Genomic DNA, 16,025 nt, shown 5'->3' with positions numbered 1-16,025 from the left:
TACGAAACGCATTATACCCAACTCTGGAAGAGAGTCACGTTACTTCAGAGACAGTGCCATATGAATAACACTTACAATTCAAAGTTGAATTCACTCACTCTAATGATATAAATCCTTATGAGAACATTGATAGGGTCATTGTGAGGAATACTTTGGAACATGCCCATGTTCGGGTCAAATCCTGCCTCCCTGGTGATCTCCTCAGACAGTGGAAGTTTATACATACAGAGGGAGCCCTGGTTCATAAGGAGACAGATTCAAATCAAAATGAGATGTTCATACTTTATATCTGAAGCCTGATTTATACTTTATATATTCTTACCTTGAATCTGCCCACAATCCTGTCATCATCAACCACGTTGTGGTCAATATCATCTCCAGCCTTTCCTCTATACAGGTTGAAGGTGTGGAGCCAGTCCTCAAAGCTACCAAACTCACTCTCCAGCTCTTTATTGTACACCTGAGATAAAGGTGTTTATATTTACACTAAAATAAGGATAAATTGCTACAGATCACAGTTTAGCTAATGTATGTTCAAAATTTTGGGGTCAGGAAGTCTGAATTTTTGAACTCTGTGACTCCAAACTTTTGAACAGTAACTTTTACATGAATGTTTATAATACAGAAAAAATACAGAAAAAAATTTTCAAGAAGAAGAACTGACCATGAGTTCATCAACTTTTGGTTTTGGAGGTCGTTTTTCTGTGCCGTCATGGTTCTTCTTTTTGTCCTTGGAGCTCTTCTTGTCTTTGTTCTTCTCCTTGGGTTTGGTGCCTTTCATAGGAAAGTCATCAGCTTTGATCTCTGAGGTTAGGGGTGAATGGGTAGGTAAGGATGGAAATGAGGAAATGAGAAACGTGTGAGCACAACACCTACAATGCCAGTCTAAATGGACTATGTACTGAAGGATGATGCTTCAAGCCATGAGAGTTATTTTAAAGACCCAAAAGACATACGGACTATATACTAGATCCCCTTAAAGCAGGGGTGTCCAAACTACGGCCCGCTGGCCATCTGCGGCCCGCTATCACTCCTGCGGCGGCCCGGAGGGATTTTTAAAAATGATATGAATCTGCAGAGGTGGGCAAACTACGGGTGTTTTCATCCAGCCAGTGAGGCAGTTGGTCCAAAATAGCTAAGTTGATGCAATATCAGTAAGATTCAATAGATGGCGCTCAGACGCGGCCAGATCGCAGCAACTCGTGTCAATGTTTGTTTTTACACCAGCTACGCCGCGGCACGTTTCAAAAGCGACTCTCCGCACTGCTTCGCTAAAGATTTTGTATTTTTGGCAAATACAAAATAAAAAGTCAAAATATATAACCTACAAAACTGGCACAACTGTAATAAGTTACTTGTTTTATAAATGAAAGTGTTCATTTGTTTTGAAAAAATGCCTTGTATTGGTACTAAAAATGCTTAAAATGCTCTGTAGACTTTCCAGTATCAGAACAAATGCCAGTGTTATCCTGCTCACGGGCACTGCAATTTCGTGGGGAAAACATGGAAATAATTTGTCGTTTTATCTTGCTAAGATATGCTTTCTTCATCTGTTTGGGGTTCACCTGAAACGTGTTGCGTTTTCCAAGGCGACTTAAAGCAAACAAGGCTAAGCACAAAGTGCGCACATTAGGATTGATAACGAACGAGAAAAGGCAAGTGAGTTTGTTTTGTGCATTTTCTAGCAACCACGCACTAGTTTCAGTTTTGCTTTAAATATTTAGGCTGGGAGTTTATAATATATGTTTATGTTGAATTAGTTTGTTTTTTTAACTTATATTTTCGTTCTTTATTCCATTCTGGACACTGCTAAATTTATGGGATTTTTTGTGGAGTGTGGGGAATATACATATGTTTGTAAACGTTTAGTTTATTTTACATTATTTCTGAATGAAATGATAAAATGTGTCTTACACATCAATCGACTTGTAGGCTACACCAATGCAACTTATCTGTCATAAAGTGCTCATAAAAAAAAAAATAGGTAGAGACGGTACAAGAATATAACGGCCATGTATGTACAAGTATACATACAGTACAGTAGTAAGTGAGTGTCAGTCTAGAATAATAAAAAAAAAAAATCAAAACTTCATTTGTCATAAACATATTATGCAGCCCCTCACTTGATGTGGAAAACTTGATGTGGCCCTCGAGTCAAAAAGTTTGCCCACCCCTGCCTTAAAGTATAAAGGATCAAATACATTCAAATTCAATTTAATTAAAAGAATATGTGGGAAAATTAGTTCCCAAATTGGAGATTATTAATAGTTTCTAAATGTTTGTGTCCAACGTTCATGGCATGAAAAAAAATACTAATGGGTTCATTCATGTCATGACTACAATGGAAATGGATTTGGGATGATAGTGCTCATCTGAACACGTTTCTAACCAGAACGTTAGTTCTATTTAGAAACATGACACCAAGTCCATGTTAAGCTCTGTGGTTACCTGCACTCTCTGCTGCTATCTCCAAATCTTCTCTTTCCTCTGCCTCTGCCAAAGCGGCCTCCTGGGCTCTGAGAGTCTGCATTCACATTAAGTATATTACATATGACACTATATATCAAATGTAAAGGATCGAAAATGCTTAAAGTCTCTCCCACCTCCATCATAGTCTCTATTGAGGCAAAGTATTTGGACCACCAGTCCAACATGCTCTCATCCGGCTCCTCCTCGTCCACTTCTTCTCCCTTCTTTTTCTTCTTTTTCTTTTTCTCTTTCTCCTTCTCACCGTCATTCTGTTAGTACAAATGATTTTATTTGAAATGTAATGTAATTAAATTTGTAATGTTAATCCAAATGAATATGAATAAAATCAAAACATTTACATCTGTCTGAACCAAACCAAGACTTACCAAGTCAACTTTAACAACAGCATCGGTGGTCTACAAGGACAGGGCCACACAAACATACATCAAATACAAACAACATCCACAACAGATTCTACAATAGTTGTCGGTACAAATGTTGGTGCACTACCCTTAAAACACTAAAACAAACAGAACCACATTTGGAACAAAAAACACACCAAGCAGAGCAGTATTCTAAACCATAACAGCGTGTTCTCACAGCATGGCATGTCTACTCACAGCATCAATCTTGACAACTGTGTCCATCTTCTTAATGTTGGGTTCAGGGTCCATATTGACCACAATATCACCTGAGGGATGAGAAATGGGACGGGAATGGGGGCGGGAATGAGATGTCCCATTCGTGAGAGCCATGTAGCCATTGGCCAGTCTAGCTGGTGTGGGCAGGGTCATATGATTTAGCAATCAATGACCCAAGAACAGCACCAGGACAGAAAGGATAAGACCATGAAGAGATCAGAGGACGAAGGAATGGAGAAAAGGAATGAAAAGTCAGAAAAACTGGAAAAAAGATGTAGTCTGTACCAAGAATTTAAAATAAAAGCAATATAATGCAAGTTTTCTTATATACACTACCGTTTAAATAGGTTGGGGTTGGTAAGACTTTTTAAAGTCTCTCACAATTTATCTGAATTTGTTTAATCAAAAATACAGTAGAAACAATACTATTGTGAAATATTTATATTTTAATATTTTAAAATGTATTTGAAATTGAAATCTTTTGTAACAATATAAATGTAACTATTATCAATTAAATGTGTCCTTGCTGAATAAATTTCTTTAAAAAACAACAAACAAAAAATCTTACCTACTCCAAACCTTTAAACAGTAGTGCAAGCAATTATAATTTAATTGCTTGATGTATAAATAGGGTTGTGCAATATATGGTCAAAAACAAACAAACACATATTGTGGTACAATATCATCATCTTGCAAAGTTCGGCACCTGACCCAGATGACAATAAGCTGTTACTCACACACCATGGCATAAGAGTTTATGCAATAACAAGTGAAATGTAAAGATATTTGTGATCTTTGAATGGTGGGATTTAACTATCATTGAAATCCAACAAATACATATTTTTGTACAAATAATAATTACTAGATCATTAGAAAAGTTACATTATAATATGTCATTTAATTATTACAGATTCACAATGAGTATATTCGTATATGACAGGTACCGGTGTGAGCCCAGTTGTTAGCAGTCTTGTCTGGGGGGCTGTAGATGAACTTGCGAAGGCTGGTCACAGCATGAGACCCTACCAAGGTGTAGCGTCCGAATGCCCTGCAGTCCACCACCCGAATATTGAGTGGTGGATGAAGTAGCTCATTTTCTGGCAGATCCTGCAGCATGAGATTATTCAAGTGAACTTTTTAAATCAGAAATGAAGTGGATATTTTGTGTTACATATATAATTTCACTCACCACTTCAAACCACTTCACTAACGTGCTGAAGTTTGGATTCTTCTTGTAGTTCTGAATGAGGGCTGACTGAACTCCTTTCCCTGCACACTCGATGTCCACACGAGGCCTGTCCACCTGGGCCAGATTGATTCTTTTAAGGTCCCTGAGACCCCAGAACAGGACCTGGCGAGAAATAAAGACACAACAATACTGATGCAAAAAAATAACATGAGCTACAAGTACAGTAAAACAGTTGTAAACATATGGTTGTGGCTCTCTGTGGTGGTGCTTTCACCTCTATACGATATCTGCTGAGAACTGGTCGTATGCCCAATGGAACAGGCAGAAGGGGCCCACGGTCGGAATCAGTCGGGCCATCAATTGGAGGAAGAGCTGCCCGCCCTGCTGGACCAATCTGTGGATATACAGATAGTTTAGAATGAAAATATGTCATTAACTGATGAAAGACTGAGGTAATTACTGACTAATAATACTGATTAAATACTCATTTTAATTTCAAACCTCTACCATGTCTTGTAAACCAGGAAAAAAGCCAAAGCACAGCAATAGCAAAGAGGATGGAGTCACTTACACAAGGATGGAAAACAAAGCAGAATTACAGAGGGGGAACTGTTATTTTGTTTATTGCACCTTGATCTGAGGTACAGCAAAGTCATGGACAGAAATAAGAGCCCTCCTGATCTCCTCATCATCATAAGGAATCTGTTAAAGTTGCCATGGAAGAGTACAGCAGAAAGATGGGACAGAGGATTATGGAAAAATGAAGTGGGAAATCACACAAAAAGATCAAGAATCAAATACAAGTGGAAGGAATAGAGAAAGAGCGATCTGCATCTGTGCTAGTCAAGCAACATTTATGAATAGATAGGCCAAGCATTGACTGAGAGTCCACTGAAGATTGGAGTATATACAAGTTGATCACAGCCACTGTGTACCGCCTGTACCTGCAGTAGTTCAAAAGCAGCCAACAGATCTCCTGCAGCGCAGTTTCCTCTGTAGATCTGATAGTACTCCAGCTGGGGGGGAAACCGCGGGGGCCCGTAGTGTTCATCAACCATCTTAGTTAGTGGCTTTGCAAATGTTCGCCCAATGAACTCTGCTTTCCCCTGAATGCCACACAGAAAAAAAAACACCAGTTGCAGTTCTGCCTCTGAACACCAGGGGTCAGTGTGGCCACATTCCTTGTAAAACCACTTGCATATCATGGCTACTGTATTGCTGGGGCTTTAAGATCTGAAAATCAAGCTTTGGTTGTCAATTATGAATATTTTTATTAAACGTTGAACATAAAAGTTTGCATTCACAAAAGTTAAATTCTACTTGAGTTTGGTTTCTTCATCTGTGCTCATATCTGACCTTGGCCCTCAGCTGTCAATGAAATAAACCACAGCAACAATTACTACAAACTACTGTAGAGACTACAACTACAAGGAAACATCCAGTTGTAAACCCTCTGAACTGTCACAACCAAGGGAATGCAAGAGGCAGTTCATCACCACAGGAAACAGGTGTTTTTATCACTATGAAGGTAAGGGAAATGATCTGGTCTTGTTTTTAGGACAGAGTCCCAAGCAATTCCACTTCTTGCATGCCTTGTTGAATTCAGCTATACAAACACAGATTGACAGCAGTGTTGAAATAAGTGTTCACACTCTACTTAGCCAAAATGCCGTCCAACAAAAGGCCAGGACCAGAAGATTTTAAACAGGAAGAAACATCAAGTCAGGACAATAGGGCACATTTTCACACTCTTAATATGACTCATACATGGAAAGGATAATGTCAACAGAACTGTGCGCTGAACTAGCAAACAATGACATTTCATTTTCTATATTTATAAGACTTGGTATAAGACGTTCGTTTTGCAATACAAACTTACCACAGTGTCTTGGTCATACAGTTCAATGACAATGATTGGTGGATCATCACGGAGTTCCCCAGCCTCACCGTAGAGTTCAACATTATCAAACACAAGCAACTGATCCCACGTAGGACAAAGAGTCTCACTGAGGACCTGAAATATACAAACAAAAAATGTTCATGGATGATTCATCAATTACAACAACCTTTCTGTCCTTTAACCAAAAATAACAATAATTCTAAGATTATATCAGCTTTTGACATTTTAATGTGTCTCTTTAATTGTTTTCTTCATTTTTAGAGAGTGTATTCTGTTTTTCAGGTATAAATGGCCCTTAAACATGTTTAATTAAGAACATCAACATTTTTAATAAATTTTGTATTCATGTGTACAATGTATAAATAAATAATATTATAACAAACAATTGCAGTAATTGCAATTAGAATCACTGAAATTTTTTTTAGAAAAATTACTGCACACATTTTAGTAATTGTTTAAATGTTTATATTAGTGCTGGGCAACGATTAATCTAGATTAATCTCATCCAAAATAAAAGTTTTTGTTTATATAATATATCTGTGTGTACTGTGAATATTTATTGTGTGTATATAAAGACACACACATACAGTATATATTTTGAAAATATTTACATGTATTTACACGTATATATTTATATTAATATAATTTATATGATATATAAATATATTTAATATATAAACATAACACATTTTTCTTAAATATATACATAAATGGGTGTGTATTCATATATACATAATAAATATACACAATACACACACATATATTATGTACACAAAAACTTTTATTTTGGATGAGATTAATCTAGATTAATCGTTGCCCAGCACTAGTTTATATTTACTTGTGGATTATTGTGATGTTTTTAAATCAGCTGTTTGGACTCTTATTCTGACAACACCCATTTATTCCAGAGGATCCATTGGTGAGCAAGTGATGTAATGTTCAATTTCTCCAAATCTGTTCCGATGAAGAAAGAAACTAATCTAAAACCTGGAAGGCCTGAGGGTGAGTACGTTTCCATCCAATTAAAATTTTTGGGTGAACTATTCAATGTAAAGTGTAAAGTGCCTCTAACTTAGAATCGCCTACATACAAAAACAGCAACCACTGTATTTGTTCACAGACAGCAGAGACAGCCAAACTGAAAAATCCTGCACTTTTACAGACTCATAACCAAAGGCTCCAACACACACTCACCTCTGTCACCTGGCTGTGGGTGGAGAAGAAAACCCTTGCAAATGGGTCAGACAGACCGCTACTATCAGCAGCAAACAGACTGCGAGCCTGATACATATGGGCCCTCAGCTGAAACACCTGCTTCACTACAGAACAAGTTGAGGGTCACTTATCACATACTGTACGTTATAACATGCATGCAAACAAAAGCAAAAAACAACAACATTAGATCATATTTAAAGCATTTAATAATCTTACTGTTATAAACCAGGCTGATGGGAGGAACAGCTTGTATGCCTGTTCCCTTCATAGCCTTGCTCTCTTCAAAGCCGCTAGGGAGGCCACTCAAGAAGTCCTTCCTCTGTTTGTTCATCCCCAGCCACAAATACATCTCCAGTTTAGCCTGAACTGTCCAGCCAGCAGACCCAAAGCCTTTCTTTCCAGGCAGCTATAATGAACACAACACAAGCACCAATGCAGAATGTTTACATCAATAATATCCAACCTAATTTAATTCCTTCTAACTAGCATGTTTATTCAGAGGAAGAAAGACATGAAAATGGGGAGTTACCCTGAGAAAAACAGCTTTAACTTTCCCACAGTCTTTTCCCATCTCTTCGTCAACAATTGAGTAGAGAATGTCTTTGGAGGGAATGCGGGCGTACGCTATGCGTTTGTTGTTGCTAATCATCCATATGAACACATCAGGGATGCTGTGCTGGGGCTTACAGGAAAACAAACAAGAAAATGTTGAGTCTGAGTTGCTCAATGTGAATGGAGTAGTAGGGGGATGTGATTTCTTTTACCTCATCTGCTAGGAAACGAAGCCTGTGAAGGAAATTGAACACTAGCTTGAGTTTGTCTCGAACCGTGTTTCTCTTCACCTGTGAGCGGATAGTCTTCGACTGCTGACCCATGCTCTCCTATGAACAATGTAACCACGCAAATTACATTTAATAACCCATCAGCAGTTCTTAATGTCCAAGCTGAGACCATATAGGGTGTGTAGGCATACCAACTCTCTCATGCAGGACTTTAGCCTCTCTTTGTCCAGCTTGGTTCTTCCGGACAGATTCTGATCTTTGTTTGCCAGTGTAACAAATCGGCTTAAATTGTAGAGAACAGACAAAAAGATTGCTGATTGTGATTGTGTGCTGTATATACTTTAACTTCGATTGTTTAGATGATTTTTAACATTCTCTCACCTGCAACTTGTGCTAAGCTCCTCTAAAACACCTCTAAGTCTGCGTTCTGGATATGCCTTCTCTGTTTTTATGATTTCTTGAACATCATTCAGACCTTCCTCCTGTTTACAAAGACAGACATGCACATGCTTAAACAGTATAATAATGTCAGATTTTACAAAAATAACTCTAAAAGAACTGCTTCGAAGGAGGAGATTGACAGTTTAACAGTCAGATAGCAATTTAAGTTGGAGCCTGACCAGTTTATCTGCAATCTTGTCCATTATATTGGAGTTGTAGAGCCGTCTCCTCTGGTCTTGCCACCAGCTCTTGATGTAAATGCAGGGTTTCTTTTCAAAGTAAGGCAAGTGGAAGTAATTTCTGTAAATGGAGCAAAATGGATAGTTCAGTTTCTTGATGCAGAGCTCAACAGTAGCTGTTATCTATTTTTTTTTTTTTTTTTTTATGTGATTTTCACAAACTGCAAGTTGCCCATGAAAGTGATTTTCAGTCAGAGAACACTTCTGTTCTCAAAACCATTTCTAGACAGTTTGATGACTCGATATTTCTTTGCCATTTGATCATTTTCCTTTCCTTAACCTCTGACCTGTCAGTGATAACTGGTTTCATAGGAGGGGTGGATGGCACAGATGTCAAATCTCCATCATCCTCTGCCTCTTCATCGCTGGAGTTATGGATGAGCTCAGTCTCCTCTTCTTCACTCTCCCCTCCACCCTCTTTCTTCTTCTTTGCTGATGCAGGCTTGCTCACTCCATCAATCTGGTTACCATAGTTACCTAAGTGGAAAATTGTGTACATGTGGTGCTGTAAATGTTGTTATTTTTGATGTTTTGAATTTACTGAAGCATTTCCATAAGTATACTGAAAAGTGAATGTTTTGAAAAGAGACCTCACAGGTGTTTGACTTCAGCTCACCGATAGTGACTTCAAAGCTGATGGGTTTATCTCCAATTTTTCTGTCTATCATTGTGGCCTCCAAGAACGACCCAAAAAGGAAAAACTCCTCCATCTTCCCTGTGGCACTCTGATAGAAAAAAAAATAAAAATTGATCTTTTAAGGTCAGAATTACATCCAAATAGCTGTCATTGATTTAATTAACATAAAAAGTGTTAAATAACTATCTGCTGAATGGGATTGAGGAATGAACACACTATGTGACCTTTTATTTCACTGCATTGGGATCTCTTGCCTCTTTCCTCTCAGACATGAATAGCATTTTCCCAATAGTGAACGAAAGTGTGTGAGCTCAGTCTGAAATAATAATTGACTTGAGATTATGGCAGCTCAGTGCTGCATTGTAACCCAGCAGGGGTTTCTTCCCAACTGAAGCTGTGACCTTTGATCAAATAAATCTCTCACTGCTGTCCTTAGCAGAAAATAAGAAATGAATTCACGCCCTTATAAAAATGTACTTTTCATTTCTACAGTTGTATAACTACAACTATGCAACTGTTTTCAAAAATGTTCATCATAAATCTATTATGGAAGAGAGGAAATCTTCATTTTTATTATAACAATGGCAGTTTAGTAGTTTAGTGGGCCACTAATTTTCATACCAAATACTGTATAATAGTTTGTTTTATAAAAACAAGCTTGGTAATTAATTAATTAATGATCCATAGTAAATTGAAAATTGACTGGTACATTTTCATAAGAATTTTTAATTAAAATGGAAATTCATCATTTACTCAACTCATTCTGGAGCTGTATGACATTCTGTCAATAACAGAATAGAAAAAAAAAATTGATATGATAAATGTGAATAAGGACTGAGACTGTCGAGCTTCATAATGACCAAAAAAAGGCACAAATAAAGTGTCACTAAAGGGTCCATATGACTTGTGTGCTATATTCTAAGTCCTGGGTTCACAGACGGGGCTAAACTAAGCCAGGATTAAGTCATAGTTGAATTAGAACAAAACATTACTAGTGTGCATCTTGAGACAAAACAAAGGCACTCACATATTTTAAGATATGTCACTGCAAGTTTCTTTCATTTAAAACATCTCAGTCATGCATTTTAGTCTGGGACTAAGCTTAAGTCTCGTTTGTGAAACCAGGGGAAAGTCTTATAAAGCTGAACAAAAGCTTTCTGTAAGAAAAGTTATTTGTGAAAAATCTTCACAGATTTTTATAATAATGCTCAATTCATAAACTAATTTTACTTTTCAGTCAATCTTTTCAAACAATCAGTTGATCTACTTCCAAAAACTGATCTGCATGATCTGTTCAAGAAATGGACTTCTGGTCTGGGTTTCTAGAATTGCAATGGATGGGAAGATTGTCAGGTGAATAATGACTTCAACCATTTTGTAACACTTCAGTGGTGCTTTTGTTGTGATTACGGAGCTTCACAGTCTCAGTCCTTATTCATATTCATTATATGGATCGGAATACAGTCGGAATACAGCACATGGACACCATAGACTACTTTTATGATAATTTTATGATCCTTTAATACTGTTTTCGCTTTTACTTTTTGAAGAGTAAAAGCTCTATTTCCCTATTTATTATAATATTACAGAAAAGAATAAATGGTACAAAATGTATCCTTTTGTGTTCCACAGAAGAAAGAAAGTAATTTTATTTTTGGTGAACTATCCCTTTAAGGAGTTTATTCACCTCCTCCTCTTCTAAACACTAAGAAAACATCTAATGTTCTGTGCTAGTCTCCAGCTCTTCTGTATTATATCAATGATCTCACCGTCGACATATCTGTGGCTTACACTTTTATGTCTCTATTCTTCATGTAGCTTGGATCAATGCACAGGCTTTTACACCGCCAGGTTAGTCATGGCATTAAAGGCAGTTGGGATTATCAGAATCACATGCTTGCCTCTACATCAAATCTTGCGCTTGAGTAAAATGCATCTGACAATCAATATTTTCTCCCAAAGGCCACACAAAAATCACAGACAGCTGGACTCCCACATCTGCAGTGACTTTTTGTCTGAGGACAAAGAGCTTGGCCTTGTAATTTCCCAGAGGGCAGCTGATGTTTCGTAGAATCTGGACTGAGCTGTAATCAATTTGTCTTCACATATGGTGCAAGAAGGTTACAAATGACCAGGCCAAGATGGAATCTGTAGAGTTTTTTAAACATTGTTAAATATGAAGATTGCAGGCTTGCAGATGAGTTAGAATGAATCAGATGGCTTCCAAATAACGTGTGTGTAATGTCATGGTGTTTTGTCAAGATTGTCAAGATTTCAGTATTGATTTAAAGAGAGGTGTCACAGTGCCTTGACCCAATCTCAAAAAAAGAAAATAAGGAATCTCACCTCTGACATGTTGGACACCTGCTCTATTTGTACCTCAGTAGAGCTCATTATTTCTGTGGAAGAGGTGTCCAGGATCTCCACTGCGATACTAATAAGGAGGCGTGCCCTGAAGGACACACCTTCCCCCAGCCCCTCGTTTAGGTCCTGGTGCTCATCCATCAGGGTGTAGTTACGGGTAGAACCATACATATTCACCCAGGCTGGGCCCATAGTGGGCAGGAACCCTGGGGAGCGATGAAGGAGCCGTTAATTCTTTTGTTCTTTAAGATGTCTGTTTATTTACAGCCTCCATTCAACCTGTACATTCATTAAACTGCTCGTGTTACACTGGGACAGATCATCAGTACCTTTGTCTCCATCATTTGCAATCTTTCGTAGATCGATGAAATGGGTTCCTATGGCAACATCATTCACCTTGTCTGAATCACGGATCTGAACTTTCAGTCGCCTACACAAAGGTGGGAACATCTCGGTGAAGATTACTTGCTCATTCCAGATGGGCTCGTAGCTGCTCTTCTGAACTGACGTCTTACCCTGATGGTATAAAAATGTATTACATGTACAGAATAAGTAATCTGTCACTGTCTAATATAAAAATTGAATTGATGTAAATATTGATCTCTTATTGAGTGTTTTCAGGTGTTTCTCACCTTCTGCCCTGCAAACTGCACCAGGACATAAGGGTCCACAAGGTCCCTGTTCTCCCCGATAAAAGCTTTCTTCATGTTGGCCATGATGCTGGTGTTCATTTTTGGTAGTCCCTCAGCTCTATAAATCTTGACATAAAATCGTGCCCATTGTCTTTCTGATGGAACACCCTCCGGCAAGAGAAGATTCCTGCAATGTATCGAAAAGAACAGACCAACATGACACTCGAATGAATGAAGGAATAAATGTATGAATAAATAAAGCATTAGATGCTGTAGAAAACAGTATGAACATTTGGGAATCTAAAGTGCACTCCAATATATAAATTCATTAATTAATGAACTAAACAAATATAAGAATGTTAGTGTTTAAAGATATCAGTTTCTGACCCCTCTATGTCATCCTCATCTGTTTCATTGGCCTTGTGGGGAGTCTTGATGTTGTCTCCTTTTCCTACGACTGCAATGTCACACTTAACGTAACCTTTGCAGCCGGCTGTGATGTCATCAGGGTCCGAAAGCATTGCCCATTTGTGGTGGAACTGATGCTCTGTAAGATACATGCACCAATTAAAAGACTTTTTCCATCTAATTAGTATATCTCTTACTTATTAAGATTTTCATTATTCCTTGGTAACTGACCAGGTTGTGAGTACACAGTTCCCACATCTAGTTTGAAGGTGCCCACCAGAGTACCGCTTCGTAGAAGGTTTTTAGAATGTATTACCTTTATTTTAGCATGAGAGAAAAGCAGAAGTACAATTGAATCATTTTTCATCTGCTGTTTTCAGTGGGTTTTCTTAGCGATTTGTTATAATATGTATAATCATATGCTGAAAGTGTGAACTAATGCTAAATCTACTCACTGATATCTTCAGGATCTTGTCAAACATGACATCTGGAGGCACGTGGAAGTCAAAGACAAAGTACTGTTGGAAGATAGAGAGAAATACTGAAATAATCTGGATCAATGAAGTTTATCAAATGAAGTCATTCATCATTTCAAACAATGTGGGTGGATTTAGACATTACTTAGGTGTTGATACAGCAACTATCATGAGAAAGTACAAAATAATCTGTCTTTCCAAATAAAATAAGATGATTCTTGCAGTTATAATCGGTAAAAGGCTGTCAAAATGTCTGAAATGACAGAATTCCTTTGCTCGGATATTTTAGCAATGTGAATATAACCTCATTGTAGTAGGGGCAGTTTGTGGACTCCTTCATCGATGTATACTTCTTCTCCTCTCCAATTTCCACACAAACCACAGGATCCATGTTCAAACCAATCAACTGACGGGCCTCGATTACTGTTACACTGATCTGAAATACATTTTAATTTGGATATTAAAAATATGATTATTTAAACATAATATATTTGGGGGCATACAGGATATAAAACCCTGAGCTGGTATGTGTCTAACATGCTGATTATAAGACTGATGAGGCTGTATTAACGTGGGTGTGGAATCTGTTATGTTTTTATTACTGCAGAGGGCTAATTAGTCAAGTTTGCTTTAGGGAATCAAATGACAAATGAGCTACAGTATTCTATTGGATCACAGATTCATAAAGTAAACTTTATGACTCTGTGGCTGCATATGGACAAATAACAAGAGAAGGAAAATCATAATATTTGTATTTTTAGTTTTAGCTCTTAAATCAGCAGAGCCATCTAATTCAGGTTTGCACAGTTCGAATGAACTACCAAATTGCTCTCTCTTATTTTCCTTACATTGGCGCTGTCTTTATTACACTTCAAAGCTACATTTTTATGAAACACATTTAAGCAAATAAACTACTCTCTGCAAAATAACAGAAGCTGGATTCCAGAAGAATGCAGACAATAATACTGCTTATTGCTGCAGTGATTTCTTCTGCGAGCAGGTCCCAAAAGTTAATGAAGAGAAAGACAGAAAGCAAAGAGTTTCCAACCTCCAGCAAAATATGAACTGTTAGAGATAAGGAAAAATTTTAACAAGTCCTAAAAGCACTTACACAGCACACAAGGGATGTATGGATTTCCTGCATTTAAAAGAATTATACAGTGCCAGTACTGAAACGAATTTGCAATTCAACTGCTCAACACAACAGCCATGCAGAGGACAATTAGTAAGTAAACATCAAAGGCTTTTCTGAAACACTGAAGCTCAAGGCCGATGTTGTTTATTTGGGACGGCTCTGTATATTCAGGGCTTTATGCAGAATACACTACTCAAGGATAAATGCCACTGGTTTAACATGTCTGGTTGGCAATTCAAGGCCTGAAGTTATTGTCTTTTGTAATGTGGGAATGTTATTGAGCTCCCCTTCCTCTCTGTGTTCTTTCGTCTGTCTTCATACCTGATAATCCACAGGACGCCCTGAACTGGGCTCCATCTTAATGTCAGGCTTTGATCTGAAATCAAAATGTGAAGAAAACTTAAAACACATTCAATATAGGACTGTCAATTGATTAGTCATTTTAATCAAATTTATTACAATGTTAAAGCAGGTCTATGTTGTGGCTAAAATAAATAAAAAAATAATAATAAAATTAAATTAAAAATACTGCCATTCATACTTGAAACTCAATTAACTGTTCTTTCTCAAAAACAAAATGGATTTTGAAAGAAAACAAAAAACAAGCACTCAGAAAAAGAAATACTGATGGTTTTCTTCCTTGTGACCTTTTCAAAGGATGCAAACAGATAAACTTCAAAAAAGAGAAGAGTGTATTGCTTTAAAAATACACCAAGTGCACATCAGATATGTGACCTTTTGTTGGAGACGTTAGTGGTTACTGCAGTAACAGAGGCCAGTGAGATGGTATCTGGGTCGAGTCCACCGCCCAGACGCATGGCCTTTCGATCCAGATCTTCTGCATCCAAAATGGCAGCGTCATCTGCAAACAAGAGCACAGTTGCATTAGAATTTTATGATTCTTTAGTCTCTCCTATTGATGTCCAATGTAAAATGTAACTATGCATTTAAAGTACAATTAAGGTTAAGGTAATAAAAGTACCATAAACTTATAACTGTGATTTCAGCACTAAATTGACCCAAAATGCAGACACAAATACATTTCAGTTGATTTGTTTTCCTCTCTCAACCAATAAAAAATACATTTGCCTTTCTTGTAAAACCAGCTCAGTAATATTTACCTCCTTTTTTGTGGTCATCTTTAGAGACGCGTGTCTTGCCCAGTTTCATGGCTGAAAACACTCCTTTTCCTGTCCTACAATATAAAACAAACATTTAGATGGGCATGAACGGGGGGAAAAAGTGACATTATTTGCACTGATTCATTTTTAATCACCTCTACCTCTGGGCCTCCCAAACACTGAATAATTTATACCAGTTTAAACTCAGAAATATGATTATGTTACATAGATATTGTATAAAAAGCAGTGAACCATCTGGATACATTCCACAATTCAATCAAATAAATTATTAATACATAAGGCTTACACATAGGTAGTGCAATAGATAGGTGTCCAAGTATCAAAATGGTTCCCATATACATGTTTGCTCTACAGG

At 37.4% G+C, this 16,025-nt stretch overlaps 1 protein-coding gene across 19 annotated transcripts in view; it reads right to left on the bottom strand.

Annotated features, from left to right (window-relative positions):
- Positions 1-16,025, bottom strand: part of otofa (otoferlin a) — a 66,013-nt gene that overhangs the window by 11,174 nt on the left and 38,814 nt on the right. For 6 of the 19 annotated variants that reach the window (XM_058755307.1, XM_058755294.1, XM_058755295.1 and 3 more), the window contains exons 6-38: positions 15,650-15,723; positions 15,264-15,390; positions 14,850-14,904; positions 13,698-13,829; positions 13,373-13,435; positions 13,149-13,233; positions 12,897-13,056; positions 12,510-12,696; positions 12,207-12,393; positions 11,860-12,083; positions 9,493-9,601; positions 9,164-9,353; positions 8,817-8,937; positions 8,578-8,678; positions 8,388-8,478; positions 8,179-8,295; positions 7,944-8,096; positions 7,631-7,820; positions 7,394-7,518; positions 6,179-6,313; positions 5,244-5,405; positions 4,930-5,001; positions 4,574-4,693; positions 4,300-4,461; positions 4,055-4,217; positions 3,775-3,816; positions 3,090-3,244; positions 2,856-2,885; positions 2,604-2,738; positions 2,449-2,524; positions 665-804; positions 323-460; positions 99-236 (exon numbers count right to left, since the gene is read on the bottom strand). In XM_058755307.1, coding sequence (XP_058611290.1) covers positions 99-236; positions 323-460; positions 665-804; positions 2,449-2,524; positions 2,604-2,738; positions 2,856-2,885; positions 3,090-3,244; positions 3,775-3,816; positions 4,055-4,217; positions 4,300-4,461; positions 4,574-4,693; positions 4,930-5,001; positions 5,244-5,405; positions 6,179-6,313; positions 7,394-7,518; positions 7,631-7,820; positions 7,944-8,096; positions 8,179-8,295; positions 8,388-8,478; positions 8,578-8,678; positions 8,817-8,937; positions 9,164-9,353; positions 9,493-9,601; positions 11,860-12,083; positions 12,207-12,393; positions 12,510-12,696; positions 12,897-13,056; positions 13,149-13,233; positions 13,373-13,435; positions 13,698-13,829; positions 14,850-14,904; positions 15,264-15,390; positions 15,650-15,723 — 4,159 coding nt within the window. The remainder of the gene's footprint in view (positions 1-98; positions 237-322; positions 461-664; positions 805-2,448; positions 2,525-2,603; positions 2,739-2,855; positions 2,886-3,089; positions 3,245-3,774; positions 3,817-4,054; positions 4,218-4,299; positions 4,462-4,573; positions 4,694-4,929; positions 5,002-5,243; positions 5,406-6,178; positions 6,314-7,393; positions 7,519-7,630; positions 7,821-7,943; positions 8,097-8,178; positions 8,296-8,387; positions 8,479-8,577; positions 8,679-8,816; positions 8,938-9,163; positions 9,354-9,492; positions 9,602-11,859; positions 12,084-12,206; positions 12,394-12,509; positions 12,697-12,896; positions 13,057-13,148; positions 13,234-13,372; positions 13,436-13,697; positions 13,830-14,849; positions 14,905-15,263; positions 15,391-15,649; positions 15,724-16,025) is intronic. The other 13 variants (XM_058755300.1, XM_058755301.1, XM_058755303.1 and 10 more) reach the window with 6 other exon arrangements.

Source organism: Onychostoma macrolepis, chromosome 20, assembly GCF_012432095.1.
Source record: "Onychostoma macrolepis isolate SWU-2019 chromosome 20, ASM1243209v1, whole genome shotgun sequence".
Classification (NCBI taxonomy): domain Eukaryota; kingdom Metazoa; phylum Chordata; class Actinopteri; order Cypriniformes; family Cyprinidae; genus Onychostoma; species Onychostoma macrolepis.
The sequence above is the reverse complement of the archived record's forward strand: the minus strand, read 5'-3'. Positions and strand labels throughout refer to the sequence as shown.